Source organism: Falco rusticolus, chromosome 9 (assembly GCF_015220075.1).
Source record: "Falco rusticolus isolate bFalRus1 chromosome 9, bFalRus1.pri, whole genome shotgun sequence".
NCBI classification, from domain to species: Eukaryota; Metazoa; Chordata; class Aves; order Falconiformes; family Falconidae; genus Falco; species Falco rusticolus.
This window is the reverse complement of record NC_051195.1, coordinates 17881066-17901596: the sequence shown is the minus strand read 5'-3', so window position 1 is coordinate 17901596 and position 20531 is coordinate 17881066. Positions and strand designations below refer to the sequence as shown.

General features: G+C 36.3%; 1 protein-coding gene across 3 annotated transcripts in view; it reads left to right on the top strand.

Moving 5' to 3' along the window:
- Positions 1–20531, top strand: part of CTNNA3 (catenin alpha 3) — a 507496-nt gene that overhangs the window by 427223 nt on the left and 59742 nt on the right. For all 3 annotated transcript variants that reach the window (XM_037399918.1, XM_037399919.1, XM_037399920.1), the window contains one exon: positions 12868–12960. In XM_037399918.1, the coding sequence (XP_037255815.1) occupies positions 12868–12960 (93 nt within the window). The remainder of the gene's footprint in view (positions 1–12867; positions 12961–20531) is intronic.

The window sequence follows — 20531 nt, the reverse complement described above, 5'->3', positions numbered from 1 at the left end:
CAAACACTATCATTGGTTCATCTAGAACTTATTTCGTTAGCTTACTTAAAAGGAAGATAATGTGAAAGCATACAAAACATTCTACTTGTTTGTCCACAAAGGGGAATTAGCCCATCAAACAAGTAAGCTTGATTGTTTTGCCATGGTTTATTCTTGATAAATCTATGTTTGCTGTTAACTCTGGTTGTTTCCTTTCAGGTTATCCTTTCTTTTAGCAGCAGGTGTCATTAAAGCACCTTGGGTATTCTTCCTGTGTAAGGATAAGCACTTACGAAGAGGCTGTTCTGTGTATGGCTTTTGCCATACTTCATGCAGAAACATAAGCTCTGCTTCGTATCGTACACTGTTTAAAATACAGGTTCACCCAGTTCACAGGACAGACCTCTGTTGTTCTTCTGCCTTACATTCTGTAAGTTGCAGGTTAATGCAAATGAACAAACTACTCTTCATGTTGGAGACTTAGACTTTGACATGCTTAGTTTATTCATGAAAGGAGTATAGCTTCATCCTTGCTGACCCACAGCTCTGGTTTGTGGAGACAAGAGGACATACTATCCAGGGTCCTATTTTCCCCACAGCTTTTGGGGACTAGTAACTTAGAATGAAAGACCTCAGTGAAGTCGATGCAGTCATGCACATGCACATGTAACTTGTAGTTGGAATTCGTGTGCCTTACAAAGCCTTCCTGTATTGAGATACTTTGGCTGTCACATCAATTACATGCTGTAATGCCCAAAGCTGCTTTAGTTTGTCAGGGAAGTTTGTTCTCATTGCCAAAATTAAACTTTTCCAGGAGATTGGAAACCTGATCTAGTTCTAATACTTAACTGACTGTGAAAGGGTTTTACTGAAATTATTCGTGTGCCTGAGCAGTTTCCACAAAACCTTAAAATTATTGGTAGGCAACACCAATGACAAACCAAATTAATTTCATTAATACTTTTTTAAAAAGTGTCTATCAAAGGCTTTTTTTTCTTTTAATGAAAAAAAATAAATTTTTGTATTCCATTCTGTCTGTTCTAGTAAGAAAGACTTCCCCCCCCCACCTCCCCCCCTTTCTTAAATCCATTGCTATGGGATAAAAATATTGCTGATCATTTCCAGTTCTGATTGCATTTAGGCTGGGAATGGTTACTATGTATTTAGATTCATTAGTTGTTACTGTTCACTGATTGTTCAAGTCAGATAATAGCGGAGATCTCTCAAAGACCAATTTTACCCCATGCAACCAAGCGAGAATTATTGAGTTACAATTGGCTGCAGTTACTGTGCTTTTTATGTACCTTAGTTAAAAAAAAAGGATAAGTGAAGCTTTATGGTCCCAGGATGAGAAGTGAGCACCTCCTAAATTCCCTAGTTGTTTAAGCAAATGTACTCTGGTGTGCTGCAGCTAGAATAATCACAGTACTAAAAAATGTGACCTATGAGAAAAACAACAAAAAGGTTAATTAGCCTAGCAAATAGAGCAACAAAAGGGGAGAAAGAAGGGAAAGATAGGATAGCCATTTTAAATTATATAAAATGTTTTTGCACAAGAAAGGAGAAAATCTGTGTTACATGTTCATAATGGATACAAAGGGAATAAGCTGTGATTGCATGGGGGAAGATTCAGTTTAGACATTAGGAAAACTGATTTTTTTAAGTAAGATTCTGTTAAATTTTCATAGATATTAAGGCTCTTCTGTCTGCCTTTGTGTAATTTTTATCTATGGCAATCTGTGTTCATAAATCACAGTTATGCTGAATATGTCCCATTTCACTGGCCAGCAGAGGCTGTTAGAGATGCATATTGTGACAAAATAAGCAAAGGGAAAATACTGAACTGGATAAATTCACATAACTTTGTCATGAAACCTCAAATTAAAGAAAACATGTCACATGCAAAACCAAGAATTTTCCATGGACTGGTAAATTCATTAGTAACACTGTACATAGAACTGAAAAGCTGCTGTTGTATGATTGTCTTTAGCATCTATAAAGTTTATAACAAAATCATGTAATAAATTGTTCAGAAACAAGATCTGAAATAATAATGTTCTTTGAGGGGTGGTTGTGTGTGTGTGTTTAGTTCTACTTCACTTAAGGGGAGCCCATTTATTAATAAAGGCTATCGGCCTCTTAAAGCAGAATCAAATTACTGATTTGTTACATGAAGGCTGGTTTGCACAATGGTGTGCTTAATGGGTTATTTAGTTCCACATCAATTGGCACAGATCACTCAGTTCAGTGGTTATTGGTTACTGAATGACTAAATGTGTGTGGAGGTACGTTCTGGGCATCAGAAGCCTCTTGATAATTGAAAGCAGGAATGAAAGCAAGGGATGTAGGATTCATGGCTAGGGTAGTTTTATTTTCACTGTCTTGGTGTCTGGGAGGAACATTGCTAAAACTGAGAAGTTTACATTTCAACAATAAGTCATAGGTGGGAATGTGTGGAAGGAATGACAGCAGTGGTACCTGTGCATTCAGTAGTGGGCTGTGCATTAGATTATGTATTTTTACAATAATGCACAGGTTTTTGATTGGCAGGCTTATGCTGTTTACCTTTTTTAAAGATGGTATATTTTACTTGCAAGTCAGACAGTAGAGACTGTGAGTTGATACTGGAGAGACATGAGAAAATCTTGAGGTTGTAGATAATAGTTTCATCTGCTCCAGTTTGAAAAATGCAGTTAGCACTGGCAATCTTTTGCTAAGGGACGTATTCATGTACCCAAGGAAATTTATATTTTTTTTTAGTATGATCATTCAGCATAATTCATTTAACAGAAGCAGATGGATTTGGCATGTTAAAGAAGAATCTTTGATGCAGGGGCTACCATTGCTCAGGCTATATTCATCTGATAAACCTACATTTCTTACGGAATTCTGAATTGTCTATTTTGTCCCTTGTTTCTTTTCCTTTCTGGGTACTGAAATGTCTTTTTACAACAGTCAGTCTTTGAGGTATTCACTGCACCTTTTTTACCTTTGACATATTGATGTTATCCAAAAGCAGTTTCAGTTTTCTTGTCTGCATTTCATATGACAGTCTGCCTTGAAACAACTATTTTGTTTCTGCTTTGGGAGTGAGACTTTGGGATATAGTCTCCTTCTCCACAAAAAATGGACTCTTCTAGGGAGGAAAGGGAGTTTCTGCAGGAAGGCAGGCTGTGTCACATGTTTTCAAAGCACAATTTCAAATCTCTTGTTCACAGAAGTGGATTTATCTTAGCACACTTCACCAATCTCTATCACAAGGAAGCATTGTGGAGAGTTCACCATGAGATAAGATTAAAATACAAGCTAAATGTTTTTGTTTTTGTTTTTAAACAACAACAACAAACAAACAAACAAAGCAACCAAAAAAACCCAACCCAAACCAAAAAAAAAACAAGTATGAAAGATGAGGAAGGAAACAAAGGTTTTTATTGAAAGTACCTGGAACCTGTGACTAGATCTAGCTAAGTATATCTTCATTGTAATAATTTCTTCTGTTTTGGGTTTTTTTTCGTGGCCTTCCATCGGACTCCCCAGTCCCATGCAGAGGGTGTTATCCAGCTGTGTCTTGGAAACATCTCAGGATGGAGTCTACACAACCTCTCTGGGCAGCCTGTTTCACTGCTGTGCTGTCCTCATGGGGAAAAAGGTTTTCCTTACACTCAGGCTGAACCTCTCTTGTTCCAACTTAAACCTGTTACCTTTCATCCTCTCACCATGTACTGCTGTGTGGAGTCTGACTCCATCTTGATGATCTCCCCCATAGGTTTTGGCGGGCTGCTGTTAGATGCCCTGAAGCCACCTCCTCTCTAAGCAGAACCAGCCCAGTTCCCTCCCTCAGCCTCTCCTTGTAAAACAAGTGTTCCAGCCACCAGCTGTCTTGATGGTCTTCTGCTGAACTCACTGCAGTTAATCAAGCTGTTGGTGTCCCTTGCTGCCAGGGCAGGCAGCAGGCTCCTGCCCACCTTGCTGTGTGCAGAGAGCTCCAGGTCCTTTTCAGCTGATTGGCTTTCTGGCCAGGCAGTCCCACCTTATTCTGTTTGTAGCAAGAGGTTCTCCCTTCTTAGCTGAAAGACTTTACATTTATCTTTGGTGAATTTTTTAAGATTTCTGTCAGACGATTCTTACAGTGTGCATAAATCCCTCTGGATAGCAGCCCTGCCCTTAGGTGTATCAACCAGTCCCCGTATCTGATGTCATCTGTAAACTTGCTGCGTGTGCACTGCATCATCTCCTCCAGAAACTTGGTGAAGATATGCAGAACTTGTCTTGGGATAGACTTCTGTGGTGCTCCTCTTGTTCCCAGCCACCAGGCACAGTACAACCCATGAACTGTTGCCCTCTGAGCCTGATCATCTGACCAGTTTTTATCCATCTAGTTGTTCAACGATCCAAAGTCTAATATCCCACATTGGTTACAGAAACTGGGAGATGGTGTGAAGAGCCTTTCTAAATGGTAGCCACTGTTCTTGCCTCATTAAGAAATGTGGGAGAAGGTAGTCAGGTTGATGAGGCATGAATTACCCTTGAGAGATTCATGCTGACTGTTCATAGGACTATGTCCTTCATACGCCTGGAAGCGTGTTCCAAGAGGAGCCAGTCCATGATTTTCTTGGGGACTGAAGAGAGGCTGAACAACCTGTACTTTCCCAGTTTGTTCTTCTGTCCATTTTTTGAAAATGGAACCATTAAGAATTTTTGAAGTCAAAATGCAAAGCATCTGTTTGGTTGCCTTTGGAGTTAGCCAGTCCTACAGTACTGGCTATTTAGACTACTTTAAATGCATACAGATGTGATAGAGAAAAGAAATTCTATTCTCTTTTCATTTTCAAATGTTGGAGTAATGTGTAGAAATAGTCTTGTATTTCAAACACGACTATAAAGCTGGTAGGCCATATATAATTTACTTTATAAGTATTAGTGGCACAAGTGAGAACAGTGGCTCAGCTGGCTTTTCCCTGTCTGTTTTCAAACAACTAAAGTATTTCCATTGTAAATTAAATGTATTGATTAGCTTCCCACTAGATGGAGCAAATGTATGTCAACCTAGGAGAGGAAACAGAATACATTTTAGATTAGCAGAACCAAATCACTTGTATTGAAAACTGCTGTTCTGTTCTTTTGAATTATTAATTTTCTGAGTTTAAAATGGAATCTTCTAAGCCATGTTGTGGTTTCCTACTTAATGAGCATAAGCAAAGGACACACTTTGTGTGGAGGTCTGTATCGGTTGTCATGTTTTTAATGGAGTGAAGACAGGGACTTCAGTTACAACAGAGGTGTATGATTCTAATAGCTACGTTTGATCGTATTTTCTGTTGTTCCTATTTGGGATTTAAAATTATTTTTTAAGATATCAAACCAAAAAAGTGCTTCCTTGAAATGAAATAATTGGGAAAAAGTAAATAAGCTTTCAGGTTCCCAAGTGAGTCCTCAGTATGAGTACAAATGAATAATTTGTACTACTGAAATCTTAGCTTCTTTTCTGATTACACTGTTTTGTTCCATGAAAACTGCCACTTTGTCTATAAAACTTAACTTACCTTGTATCTATTGCCCCTTATGGTTACAGTACCATTACTAGTTTGGATTCTCAGGCAACTTTCAAGCTTCCCCCAACATTTTAGATTTAAACATGTGTTCAGTGCTCTTACACAGCATAACTAGGTCAGTATTTTCAGGAGTAAAACTCCTAGAATTGTTCTAGGTATTATGAAAGAGTGGCACACCTACAAAGTGCCATCAGTGCTTCAAGAGGTACACCCAAACTTCAAGGAAGAAGGAATGAAAACAGGGCTGTAATACAGGTTTTCAGCAAAAGAGTTGTAACTTAGGATAGAAAATAGGTGCTAAAACTCTGTGCCAACTTACTCAGCTGTGACAACTTCACAGTTTTTACTTTAAAAATACTTTCTGAAGGCAGTCGTTAAAAATTTCACTTTAAGCTTTTCAGTTACATTTCCTCTGCTCACATCCTTCCTGTCTCCCACGCTGTTTATTGAGAAGACCGTTACCTTAATGTATGTTCCGTGAGAACTGAAAACACAGGAATTGTCACATGGAGACAGGCTATTGATCTATCTAGCTGTTTTTAATGGTGATTAATTTTGTCTTAATTTCCTGGAGCAGAATATTGTAAGTTGGGTTATTGTTAAATAAGCAAGCAAAACCTCCTAGCATCTAGGAGTAATAAGGTAACATTTGCCCCGTAATGTGAGTTCGTGTCATTTATTATTTTAAAAACCTCAACTCTTTACCATATAATGTAATATTTTTTTCTTATTGAAAATTCTTTAATCTTTCAGTGTTGAAGGTCATAACTTATTCTTACCATTGAACAAACTGATTGGTCTTTATCGAAGTTTATGTTCTCACCACTAATTTCACCTGAAATAACAACTTAAATAAATAATCTTTTGCACAGTTTTCTCTGTTAATAGCAAGAGGAGTTTTATCACCTGTATTTGAAAATGTACTATCTGTAATGTGTACAGGCTATGGCAGGATAGTGATTTTACTATCACTTGATGACAAATTCCTTGCCAGCAGTTGGTGACAATACTGCTGTCAAAGACAAGAGTTCCGATCTGTGGTTTAATTAATCATTTATTAGCTTTGTATTTATAATATTCCAAATAATGTGCTATGCAAAAGATCTCATTTTACAGGAAGTGCCAAGAATAGATTTCAAGAATACACATATGAACATTTTTAATGATAAATAGGGTGGATGGTATTTGCCATAGCATTAAGATGTCACAATATTGACAGATTAAGAACATAGGACTTCAATTTACATTTTATAATGTGGGGTTTTGTTGTTTTTAAAGTAACACTCAAAATAATTGCTTTCAGCAAAAAAGTTAAAAAGTGCTTTTAGTGAACAGATAGCAGCAATTATATGAAGTTCTTACTAAATTAGTCAGGGGAAAGAAATAACGCTTGCTATTTCTTGTTCTCCCTCTAGTGCATCAAAATTTCTCTGGCAGACTGTCATCTGGCAGGATTAAGTGTAGGATAACGGTTGTATTGTGACTAATGCACAAAAATATCAGACACTAGCTAAATATTTGCAGAGGGCTGACTGGTAAAACATTTACCATAGTTTGTTACGCTGAATGACATGCTGCTTGACACAATGAAATTTTTGAAATATGGTCATTAGTCAAATGTCCAGACTAGAGAAAAAATCTCTTTAAAACCATTCTGTTCTCAGTGAAGAACATAATAGACAAATTCTGACCCTCCTAGAGTGCATACAAGCATTTCTGTTGCTGCTGTGCTATTTACATATCACAAATAACTCTGTATTTGCAGTGGTATAATGAAGATATCACTCATCAACTTAGCTCTTGTTAAGGTGTTAGCCTGCACTGCATTTTAGTAGTCATTTGTGAAAAAGTATGACTGACAGAGGATGTTGAAACCAAGATAAAATAAAGCATAAGAGCATATAATGACAGTTTAAAGGTCAGCATTTAATTGAATGTAAGATAAGAAGAGATAGCTTCCTTCTTTCACATCATGATGCCTCTTTGTTCATTTATGTTGTATATCTTGAAATTTTAGACTTGGCTCAGCATTATTTTTTAGCAGCTGAGACCCTTTATTTGCAGGATTGATGGTTTCATGGTTATATGTGACCTTTAAAAATTAATTACCTGGCTACAGTTGTTTGGATAATCACTTTTGAGGAGGGTTTGCATGAAAAACTTTGTGTTGGAGAAAATGCTGTGAAACCTAGTCAAACACATTGTTTCACAAAGCTTGGATTAAAAAGCAAATAAGCCGAATAGCACATTCGCACCCAGTTTCGACAGACCGGCAGAGATTTAAAGACTAAGGCCAGGCCTTGGTTTTAATTATTCACTTTTAAATCCTAGTAGAAAAGCAAAGTATAAGGTTTGTCATCAGTGTTTATTTCATAGATGAAAAGCTAATTCATAGCCTGAAATCACACGTGTGCAATAGTAATGACTTGCTATTGTGGCTTGAAGTTGAATACCAGGAAGGTGTAAATTTCATTAATATTAGACTTTGCTATAAATAAGATTTTGAGTCCTCAGCCTGAATCTTCCCGAGCAAAACCATCAAGAATGCAGGTTTATTACAAGTATTGAAATGTGGAAAGGAATACACACTACTTGTGTAGCATAGCAGCAGTAGTAATGTAATTATGGTTTTAAATGTATAAGGACATACTTGAATGCATTTTAGTTGGGGTCAGCAAAGGCTTTCCACAAAACTACTGACACCTCTCTCAAAATCATGGGCCAGGAGGCTGAGGCAGGTGTCCTGTCTCGTCTCACACCTCCATGTTTGCAGCCAGCTCTTAAATAACCTTGTTTGTAGGCTGCTCTGGCTTCATCTTGTAGCTGATTTCTCCCCTCTTCCTGCACCCCTATGCGAGGCTACTCAAGAGTTCTGCTCCTATGGCTACTGGACACTTTCTTCTAAATTTTCCTATTTAAATTTATTTCCAAACTCTTTTTACCATGGTGCTTCACGCATGAGTTTGTAGGTTGCTGATGGACGGAATCTTGCACAGGACTTCGTTTTACCTCAGTATTCCTCCTACTGGAAATTCCATACTTTGTATGTGTTAATTGTAGATTTGCCATTTATGTCTTGTATTCATCCTGTCACTGACTGTGAATACCCAACCCTCTTCCTCTTCTGTCAGCTTGTGGTTGCTGACACTCCAGTTTATGTCAGAGGTGTGTACAGTTTATGTCAGAGCCCTAAATACTAAACCTTAACCAATACTTTCAAATCCCTTCTATTCTTATTCCAGTCCTCAAGCTCTGCTAGTGTTCCTGAGCAACATTTCTGTTCATGGATGATAGCACCCTATTTTGTGTTACAAGCCCTGGTAGTCCATACCAGTTCAACCATGCAATAACATTTTCTTAACCGTAGCATTCAAAGTGAGTGTAGAATTCAAAACCAGTAGAGAGTTGCATTATATTCAGTTTTTCCAATATGGAATATCCATGTCTTCACATGGAATGTTAATATAAACATGTGTGTCTCAGGTATTTAATAAATAGTGGATTATGAAAGCAGTGTGAGAAATCACAAATCTGGCACTGAATTACATAAAACAGCTTCCAAGGAGAGAAAACCATTACTACTACCGTTGTTCTCATTATTATGGTGGGGTGTTTTTTTCTCAATTTTTGATGCTTTGTGTCTGAAAATTACTCTGGTTTATGGTTTGCAATGTAAGGTTTGATAAATGAAGAGCTTCTTTCTGCTTGAAACTTTGTAGTTAGTCTTTAATAGTGATAGGGTTTTTTTTCTGAATTCTGTAGTACTAGTAGTTCAAAATCTGGCAGACCTGGATGCTGGAGAAAGAGCTCAATGAGAGTATAACTCTTCCGGCTAGGAAGGTGGGCTTTCTGAGAGAAACTTGTCATCCCAGCCACAAATAAACTTTACTAACCTGAAAAGAGCATCTGCATTATTAAAACAAAAACAAAGAAACAAAAATTCTGACGTTTGGGCCAAGAGGAGCTCAGAAATGAGCCTGCTTGTACTTAGTCTCTGACTGGTTCTGCACGAGGTAAGAATTGGAGAGTGAATCCCTGTGCCAGTGCACCTGAAAAGAGATACCTATTCTACAACTTGCAGTTTTGAAAGTGCTGTATCAGATTAGTAGATCAATGCTTTCATCTATGGAAATCTTACCTGAGACTGTCATTTAGAGATGTCTTACACTAGGGTCATTTTCCTGTGCTCTTTGCTCTCTATGGTTTCTACATGTAGGCTGGTAATACTCATGTAGTTCTACTTTACAGAAAAATAGTATCAATACAGTTCTACCGAACCTCTCAATGGCTGCTAAAATAATCTTTTTTTGTAAGTATATGCAATTTTTTGTGAGGTGGTAATGGTATAAAGCTCTTGCTGACATGACCTAAATTTCACTTACAAATAATGTGACTGTCTCGGAATCATTAACTATTCTGCCCTGTCACAAAATAGTGTATCCTATGTTTTATAGAAGAAAAAAAACTATATCGGAAATGTGGTATTGGTAAACGTTTCCAAGTATGTGTTCACCCAGGAAGAAATAGTGCCCTGCTACTATGAATCCAATTTTACGATCATTGGGGGGGGGGAGGGGGGCGGTGGGCGGTGGAAATTATAACTAATGTTTAAAACACACCTAAGAATTGCAATAGATTTCTTTATGTAGTAAAGAAGTATTGTGTAGCTTTGAAAAGAAAGTGATTTCTTTTATCTGTAAACCTCTCATGAATCAAGGCTATTACCTGCCTGAGGGCCCTGGTCAGTGTAATCCTGAGAAGTTAAAATTACTCCATTTTAATACACTTTCTGTTTACTGGTCCTCTAATACAAGTGTGTGTAAGTGTTTCAATTAAAGCGAGTTTGTGGTAGTTTTATTTCACAGCTATCCACCCACAACTATATCTGATTTTCCTTCCACATTGCAGGTTTTAAAACAGCTTTTGCATGGTAACAGCTTTTGGCTACTGTAGAATTCTTACTGTGTCTAATTCCAAGAGTAAACCTGAGTTTACTCTTCATGCTGTAAGTTTTTGCTTGAAAATAAAATGTTCCTTTTCCCTGGTTTACCAGTGTAGCATTATGCTCATCTTTTCCCCAAAAGTTGTCTGTTTTCTTGAGGAAGTCTAGGTGTATATTTCACCACTAGCATTGTATTTCTGCCAGCTTGTGCACCAGCTTTGAGTTCTTTATTTCTTACAGTGTTATCTTACAGAAATTATTGTTATTTTGTTCAGTGACTGAAATTTACTTGGTGCTCTTGATGTAACGGAGTACTATTTAAACCTTTAAGACTGACCTCGAAGTCTAGTGGTTCTTATACTACCCTCTGGTCACTGAGGTGCTTTCCCAAGTGATACAAATGTATGCAGGTGGATTTATTCAGTTTAATATAGTGCCATTACCATGCTGTGGACCCAGAAATAAAATAACAGAGCCCTACAGTGTCACTCTCAACAGATCTTGTTTATATATAACTTGACAGTGAAAATAAGAAGATGAGAAGGTATAGCAATTCTGGACTTAAAAAATTACATTCGGCATGATTGAAAATTGGGTAAAAGTAATAACCAAGGGTGGTTTTTTTTGTCTGTCTGTCTTTTGGTAGGTTTATCTGATACTCCTTCTGTTGTCATTTTTCTCTTGGCATGTCAGGCTTTTGGGATACTAAGGATGTCAGGATTTCCTTCTAATTTGAACTCTAGATGTGAAGCTGGTAATAGATCATTCAGTAGTAGATCTGTCACTGGTTATGTATTGAGTCTGCTTCCATATATTTTTTGTTCTTTAAAATGTGAATCAACTTGATAAAGGGAAATTTTCTGAGTGCCCTATTGCATTGGCAGAGCCAATACTATTTTTTAAAATAGTTCATAATCATGAAAGTTTTGTGTGTTTCATCGTTCAGTGTTTTGTTGATATGAGTAAACTTGCTTTTGACGTTTTATTTAGTGTCCCTCATACAGCCATATTAATTGTGCTTTTTTTTTTGCTAAGTTATTTATTATAAAATTCAGAACTTCAGCATGAAGCCTATTTTTGTAAAATAATACGTTGGTAAGTGGGAAGGAGGAAATAAATGTCAAGACCTGGACTGTGTAGAAAATTGCTCGTCATATGTTAAACAATGTTTTTTGATAGAGTTGCTCACATATGATTGAAAAAACCATTACCCAAAACCTGTGTTACCAAAACAGATTCTTTTACCTGTGGGTACATTACAGTACATACAGTATAGACTGTAAGTCATAGACTGGCCCAAATCACTCATGTTTTAGGATTTATGGGGAAAAAAAAGAATCAATGGAGGGAAAGAGAGAAGAGAATTCGGAGAGCGTATTAAGAGAGGAGACTAAAAATAAAAGTTACTTTTTTTCCCCAAGATATATAACCTAAGGATAATAATTTAAGTGTTGTGAAAGTCTTATGTGCTGAATGAGGTGTAAATGTATTTACCTAATATTGTCGGGATTAACTTTTCTTTGTTGAGAAGATGGGTTGATATCATGTCTCTAAGAACAACTTCTTGCTATCCACCTACAGGCAAAAACCAGACACACCTAAGAAAACATCACAACAGTAGAAAAGGATAGCAAATTATCATAATGCAAATGTGTATTTTCATGTAATAAACTGGTATTACTTAAATGGCAGTTGAGGTGACTAGAAGGAAGAGACAGTGGCGTATGAGATAATGCCACATAACAAGCAGCACATTAGGACCACTTAATTTTTCCTGCAGTGTAGGATCTTGGGCTGATTGATAGAATTGAGAAGTGACACATTCAAAACTGGAAAGAGGTGTTCTTTCCCTCCCAGAGCACTTAGCTGACTTGGAGCACTCTTTTATGTAAGTGTAGCAATAAAAATCACCAGGATTCTGAAGCCTCTTACTCCCACTGACAAAGTATTAAGCCCTTTCGAGGGCCTACTAGATCTGCTGCGTCTGATGTGAAAGTGGGAGGGTAAGCATATGAGTATTTCTGGACAGTGAGGAGAAGTAGTAGAAAAACTTGTTTTAAAAGTAGAAAAACCTTTTGGTTCTAAAAACCTAGGCATCTGTTCTCATCATCTAAAGGTTTCTTGTAAGACTTTTGCTAGCAGCAATGACACAATATTTAAATACCTAAGTACCAACTTTAAAAGTCAGTGTTTTAACTAAAGCAGGGCTATTCTGAACTTGTACAAAGCTGTCTGACACTATTTTATTTTAGTTTGCATTTAGTAACCAGTGCAGTGCTAGAAAAGGACCAGTATTTGCAGACATGATCTTAGACCGAATTATAAGTTTGACATTAATAACGAAGTTACTAACCATAAAAGAGAATAACCCCTTTTCTACATTTTTTCCCTCAGACACCTGAGGAGCTAGAAGATGTATCTGACCTTGAAGAAGACCATGATGCACGTAGTCGTACAAGTATTCAGACCGAAGGGAAAACTGACAGGGTATGTATTACACCTGTTGATTTTAACCAGTTTGATGAGGGGAAAAGTGCTACTTTGTTACTTTTTCTATGAAGCCACTTAAATTCATGCAGTGAATCATTAAAAAATTTTTTCAACACAATAGTTTTCTCAAAATATGCAGAGGGCACAGAAGAAATGCGTATGACCTGGAAGAGAAATATACAGTCTAAGTTGTGAACATGTAAATTACAAAAATACTTACACTTGCTGAATGAATTTCTAACATGTTACAGTTTTTTAAATGTATCTTGGTCTAATAGAAGCTTGGTTAATAAGGAATTTTGTGTATCTGGGTCTTACTGAAGTGTGCAATGCATATTGACTAAAAATAACGTCTACATGAGAAAGTTCCTATGCACAGAAGAGAAAGGGATACATTTGCAATCTTAGCCACTGCACTGCCTGAGTTACACACTTTTCCTGCTGTGTTCATGTGTGAACCTGTTCTATAGTTTACTGCTTAACTAGTGAATTAATGAGGAAGTACGAAGGACTTAATACAGTATTTGACAATTTCTGTATTTCTGGAAGTTCTGAATCTGATTTTCCTGTTGTATCATCATTTAACCTGAGGACTTTCACTGTATTACTGGGTTTTGTGTATTGTTTACATTCAAACATTTTTAAGAACCTGAGAACATTTTTCAGATAGCAGAAAATTTCTTAGTACAAAATTAATGCTTAGCAAATATTGATCTTTATTTTTTTTTCACTTTAGTTAATGTTTCAGCAAAACTGAACCCTATTCACAGCTTTCTGAGGTGGAAAGATCCACGGGGCCAGAAATGTCTACTTCATTACTTGTTTGCTCCATACCTAGAGCAATAACAGATCTCTCACACTTGATTGATTCTAGTATTGTTCCCATAATGGAAATTATAAATGATAGAATTAGTTGGTAAAAAGCAAAACTTTTCAATATAAAAAGAATTATGTCAAGAAAATGGTATTTTAATTCATATCAGTTTTTCAGGAAACGCTTTTTTTTAAATTCAACAAACACAAATATTTTATTTATTAAGACACTAAATACCAGTGAAAAAACACTAACCAAAATGATGTTCACTTGTGTTGCCTGTGTGCATATCAATTATTTTTTAATTAACTGTCAGTTGATTCTTAAAACATGAAAAATCTCACAACTGTATGTGTAAGATCACCTCATATAATCTTATTACTCAATCAGCGTAATTGGCAGTTAAAATGTGCTAGCTGCCCTTTTCAATTTAAATCAGTCTTTGTAAATGTTAGCACATTACAGGCTAAAATTTCTATATTAATTAAGAAAGGGAAGGTTTTCCTTGAAAATGCTGTCAATATAAGATGCTATGATTTTTTTTGGAACAGGTACATACAGTGTGCTTGCATATTTTCATAAATATCCCATAATGAATGCAGTTGAAGTTTTTTTCTTGCTGGGAAATCAGAAGTAGTAGTTTGTAGATGTTTACTATCACAATGTAGTAACAAAAGATCCGCTAAAGCTTTAAAAGACCACATTTTCACACATGGCCTTCCAGAATGAGTAGTAAACCAGAGTACTTCTTTAAATGGAATGTTTTTTGAAAAGAAAACCATAAATAACACATACTTCCAGATGACTAAGCAAGAAGCACATGTTGAAAACTGTTGTAGGTAGGGAGTGGCTATCAAGAATCAGAAGCATAAGATATTGTGGTGGAGAGAGATCTCTGGGATATGCTTTTCCTTGTAGTACATGCACAACGCATAATCTGCGCTGTTGGTGAATTTGGTGAGGAGGTGGAAAGGACTGTTATTTCTAGATAAATTATGGTTAATCCATCTCAAAAAACCAGTATTTTAACACTATAGGATGTACATTTCTATTTTTTCTTCCATTTCTCCCCCAAATAATACAGCTACTGTAAACGTTCCTTTTGGGAGGATCTAGATAGCAGTCATTGCTTAAAGCCTGATTCTATAACTATACTTGGGAATAATTTTCTTAGATTTGAGTTCGTGCTATCAGGGCCATAAATGCCAGACACATTACCCCCAAAATTAATAGAAAATTACAGCTTTGATACTAAACTAGATACATACCCTCTCAAACTAAATCAACATATTGACAGAAACCCTCATGTATTTTTTTTAAAAGAAATGTTTGAACAAATCTGTTTGCTGCTACAGCAAATGTGAAGAATGATTTAAGACCTCTTTGTTTGGACAGCTATTCAGTATTGATATTTGAAGATTTATACCTACATCTGTTTAGCAATATGAAGAATCTGTATAGGGAAGATAGATCTTAAGATTTAAGCAAGGATTGTTTTGGTTTCTCTTCTGCAGCATATTTCTGTTATTGTGAGGCTTTTGCATGCAGTGGTAACACCAAGAATGACTGTTCCAGAAGCGATATGTCAAGATCATAGAGTAACCTTTTTTCCTCCTTGAGTTCTTCCTCTTGAGCATTTCAGCTACAGTAATTCAATTTTATTTATATATGTCTGTCTCACTACCAGTTCTGTGTAACGGTACTCTTGATTCTTCTTGCTTTGTCAAGAGTGTTGTATTTTCTCCCGTGTCACATCTCTCACTGCTCCAACAGGGAACTAGTACCTATGAAAGCATCTTTTTTCTTTCTCTTTTTATCACAACGTATAAAGCGTGTAAAACCAGATGTGACGTGCATATGCCACCTGTAACAAAGGCTGCATCTTAACTAGCAAATGTAATTTTCCTTATGTAGGAAGAATTCATATATTATTAATTATAACTTCTTCAGAATCTTTCTCTCTATAAAGAGAGTATAGATTAGTGGTGAGATAGCAGGTCTGAGATTTGACCTTGCATTTATGTTCCTGACTGCAAGTATATAGGTAATCTTGGAAACGTTAGTTAATTGATCTTTCCCTCAGATAATTCCATATCTCTTAAGAAGAATATGATAGTGCTTATGGCACTGGCTCACACTGTGGGATGCAGGTTAACTTGGGCAACATGCTGTGATCTCTCTGTGTAATTAAACTGGATAGCAATACTGATTATTATTTGTAGGGCAGGTTTTTATCCCTGAAGAAAATCCTTAGGACTGAATCCTTAGCTACTATAAAAACAAGTACTGCTTGTGGATCCATGGACTAGCACAGTTTTTCTCAGCTCAAAGTTAGATCTTCCTCTAGTTGTTGTGTCTAATTTGTGTAGTTACTCTGTAAGCTTATCACACAGTAATTTTACTTGAGGAAATTTATGCCATCGTGATCAGTATATTTCTAGTGAGGAATGTAGTAGCTTACTATCATATAATTTTGCATTGAAGAGAAGGTCAAGTAAGAATTTGCCCAGTTAATTTTCATACTTGGAAGACAGTGTACATTTTGATGACAGGAGGAAGTTTATTTTAAGTATTTAAAGTTACTAAATTAGGGAAGAGAAAAACTTAGCTTAATATCAGAGTTACTGCTACAGGTTAGATGTTCATATTGAAGAAGGGGCAAAATGTTTTATCTCTTAGAGATGACAAGAGCAGAAATACTTTCAGGCAGCCACCCATCCACATTTTTTTCCTCAGAGTTCAGCAGACAATTTTGTGAATACATAGAAAAAAATACCTGAGATAAGATCTTCTTTCATTCAGATTTGTTGCATACTATGTTCACACAACAATTCATGGCTGATGAGGAATTGACTCTGCATGTATTATTGTGAATCCAGGCTGAATTATTTTACTGTTTTATTTGTATTGCATCTTAAATACAGCAATCATTAGTATGTCTAAAAATATATTTAGTCTTTAAAAGAGGCCATGTAAATGTCTTGCCAAACTCTATAAGAAGAGAGACTAGACATAGAAGCAAACACTGAGAACACCTATTGATACTCACATTAAAAAACACTTAGGAAGGAAGTTGATTTGCTACCAAATGGATTAGCTATTCTTACACAACTAACAAATACTTTACATCTAAGTGTCTACGTTTAAAAAAATGCTGCTGTACGTTAACAAGAAGCGTGTACTATATTGTTAATATAAAAGCCAAGTCTAGAATATTTTGTAGGTTTTATCACACAGAGGCTTGCAATCCTGATGATAAGAATTCAAGCATAATGCAAATTAACTACTGTAAATTTGAGTATGTTTTATGAATAGTAATTTTGACACTTAATACATGGGAATAGATTCCCTGGCGGGAGTCATGGTCTGTCAAAAGCACTAAATTTCCTTGCTGATCTTAAGTTACCTCAAATATCAGTAAAGGGAAGAGATGATGTTAATGGAGGACTCGCAGTTGTAGCAGTATAATATTATATACTATTACAATTTAGGACTGGAAAGAACCTCAAGTAGTAGACTAATCAAGCCATTTGTCCCAAGGTAGAATAAATATACTTCTTCCTGACATCAAATATGTATAAGAGCAATTGCATTGCTGTGTCTATTTAGCTCATTACTGGAATTGATTGTTTATTGGAAAGTTTTTTCTTTATACCTCATACATTGCAGTTGAGCGTATTAGTACTAGTCTTACCCACAGTGCACACAGAAGATATGAGATTTCCTTTCTTTATGTATAATTTTTTTTGTAATTGTAGATCCTTGTTCTATGTCCTCTCTGTGCTTTCTAAACTCCAGATGAAATAACTCCAGTATGCTTCATTTAGCTTTTAGGGTAGTGGTTTCTCTGTGTCTTTTTCTCTCATTTGGATGCTCTTCAGCTGGGTAATTACTTATTTAATTTTGCACCCACAGTATTTATATTGTTAAATGCATTATGCCAGCTGTGGTGTCAACAAGCACTGCTGTAAGGTTTACAAGGTTTTCTTCTGTATGCATACTTGAGAAGGAGTTCTGTGTGAGGTTTACCTCTTTGCCAAATGTACATTTTGATCAGCTACAAATCCCCACCCACAGAACCACTGATAACTGTTTTTGTCTCGGTTCCATGTGTATATTGGTGATTTTTCTTAGGTGAAAAACATTGTACTTGTTTCAGCTGAAATACATTCTGTTATTTTTTCAGATCAGTTCTCAAGTTTCTGAAGATTGCTTTGAATCGAAAACCAGGCCTCTTACACTGCAGACGTGTGATGTGTACTCCTGGTTCTGCCACCCATGCCATTAGTGAAAATACTGAATAATGCCAGGGTCAGGGCACATCCTTTCAGAATTTCACCTGATGGATCCCTCCAATTTGGGATGTGTTTTTATAAGTATTCTGTGAGCAGTTTTCTAAGCAGTATCACATGCACCCAATGGCAATTACATCTAGATCATATTTCCCTAGATTATTTATGAGGCTGACATGAGAACCAGCGACAAAACCCTTGTGAAGCCCAGATTTATGACATGTTGCTTCTTCATGTATAGGCCTACTACTCTGGGACAGAGAAACTAGATTAATATGACAAAATTGTCTCATCTTGGTCAACCTTTTTGGTGAAGGCTGATGCAAGAACAGTATCAAAGATTTTGTTCTATTATCTTCCAATACCTTTACCTCTTTATCCAATTATATGGTATCTAAGAATACACAAAGGAACTGACTTTGCAGCACAAATGAGGCATTTCTGAACTTGTTCAAAGAATGCTGGACTTCAGCAGGCATGCTACAATTCTTAAAATTGGGAGAAGATAACTGGTGACAGCAGGTAGTAAACTTAAAGAAATTCAACGTCTCCCAACTGTCAGTACCAAACACCCATGCAGTTCATCTCTAGGGAACATGCTGTGTATTCACTTTGCCAGGAATTACTGAATATCCACCATTCTCTTTCACCTCTTTATCCAAACTTGAACAATTACTGACTCAGTAGAAAAAGTAGGACATTTTGTAAATGGTAGTGGACACATTTTACTCATTTTACCAGAGTCACTTTTGACTCTGCTGTATTGAAGAAATGTACTTGCATACTGGCTTTCAAAACACATCTGTATAGTAGTCTTTTTAAGTGCCTGTCTTAATTCTCACCTTCCTGATAAAACAGGCTCAGCTTATGTGTGCATGTTTTAGAACAGTGATCTATAAAGTTTGTTCAAGAATAAACAATTAAAGGTCAGAATTGTTTTTGACCAGTTTGATTGAAATATTTTACTGTCCTTTGAGTGATTTGGAGGGGTATTGTTCACTTCCAAATGTTCAGCTGACTCTGCAGCAAAGGAGCAAGAAAATAAGTGAGAGAGATTCTTGTGGCTTCTGAGTCTGTGGTGGAATGAAAAACAGCTCTCAACTAAGGCAAAGCAAGGACATGAATCAGGTCTTTTTGGATCTATGCCATTATCTTATAACTACAGTATGTGAAGAGCATGTTGTTTTGTGTTCTTGCCTGTAAAAGCTCTGAGAAGTTTTCATCTGTTCCATCAGGAGAGTGATGTTTGTTTTCTTTGTAACCTACAAAATTGTAGAAAAACAGAGTTTTCTTCTTTGTTTTTCTATAGTTATGTGACACACTGCAGCCTACAAAGGAGGAAGTGTTAAATAATCTTCAAAGGGAGGTTCTTCCCTGTTCAAAGAATATCTGGCTTGCCTCTGTCTCAGACAGAAGGAGTTTTCCATAACAAACAACTTCTTGAATGTATTGTACTCCTCTCTGTTGCTTTTCTTTCCTTCCTGCCTCTCTGTAAGTGGTAAGAATTTTGGTGGTGTGCGTCTGGCCTTTTTTTTTCTGTTTTTTTTTAGGGGATCAGGAAAGAAAAAAAATGTGTCAGTCTAAGACTTGGAGAGAATAATCATATGTTTATGTGAATGTTGATTCCTTAGAGTGTAGCTAGAGACAAAGGTAGGCAAAAGTCCAGTTCTTTGGGTTTAGGTCTCGTTGGCAAGTAATTGGCCAGTGAAAGAAGAGTCAAGATCTTCACCAAGTATACACCCTGTGTGTCCTCTGTTCTTACAGTTATGTGGACAATTTGTTCTGATCTTAAAATTTCAGTATCTGTGATAGTGAATTGACTGAAACTTGGAAGGGGCTGAAATGAAAAGAAACACCAATCTCACATGGTAAGTCAAGCTGCAAATGGGACAATGCAAATAACTCCAGTGTTGGGGATTCCCAGCTACTGGCAATAAATAGCCTTCTGGAGTTACTTCAAGGAAATAAAAGAAAAAAGAAATCCACTTATTCTGTAACAGAAGAATGAAAAAACCCCAAAAATTTACCTTCTCACATAGTTTTAACTCTGTTATCTGCTACTGCAATAAAAAACATTCTGTCTTAGAAGTAATGAAAAAATTATTTTCTCCTGGTGTACAAAATAAACCTGCACTCATGTAATAGCAGTCATTAAATTTAGATCTTCATTTCACACTTACCTTTATGTTGTCTATTTTGATTAAAAAAAAATCATACCTGCACTTAAAAGGCTGTGTATACAATTATTTTAGTTTGTTGCTGTACATGGTTTTAAAGCAGTATGAGGAAAATGAAAGAAAAGTCAAGGTCAGTATAGTTTCCTTTGCCCTTTTGTTTCAGTGGATAATGTTTCTCATTCTACCTGAAACACGCTGTTGTTGGCGCATAGCAGGATACTGTATGTCACAGTTCACTCATTAAAATGTCATCTTTCCTGTGGTTTCCAGATGTAGGGCTGTGTT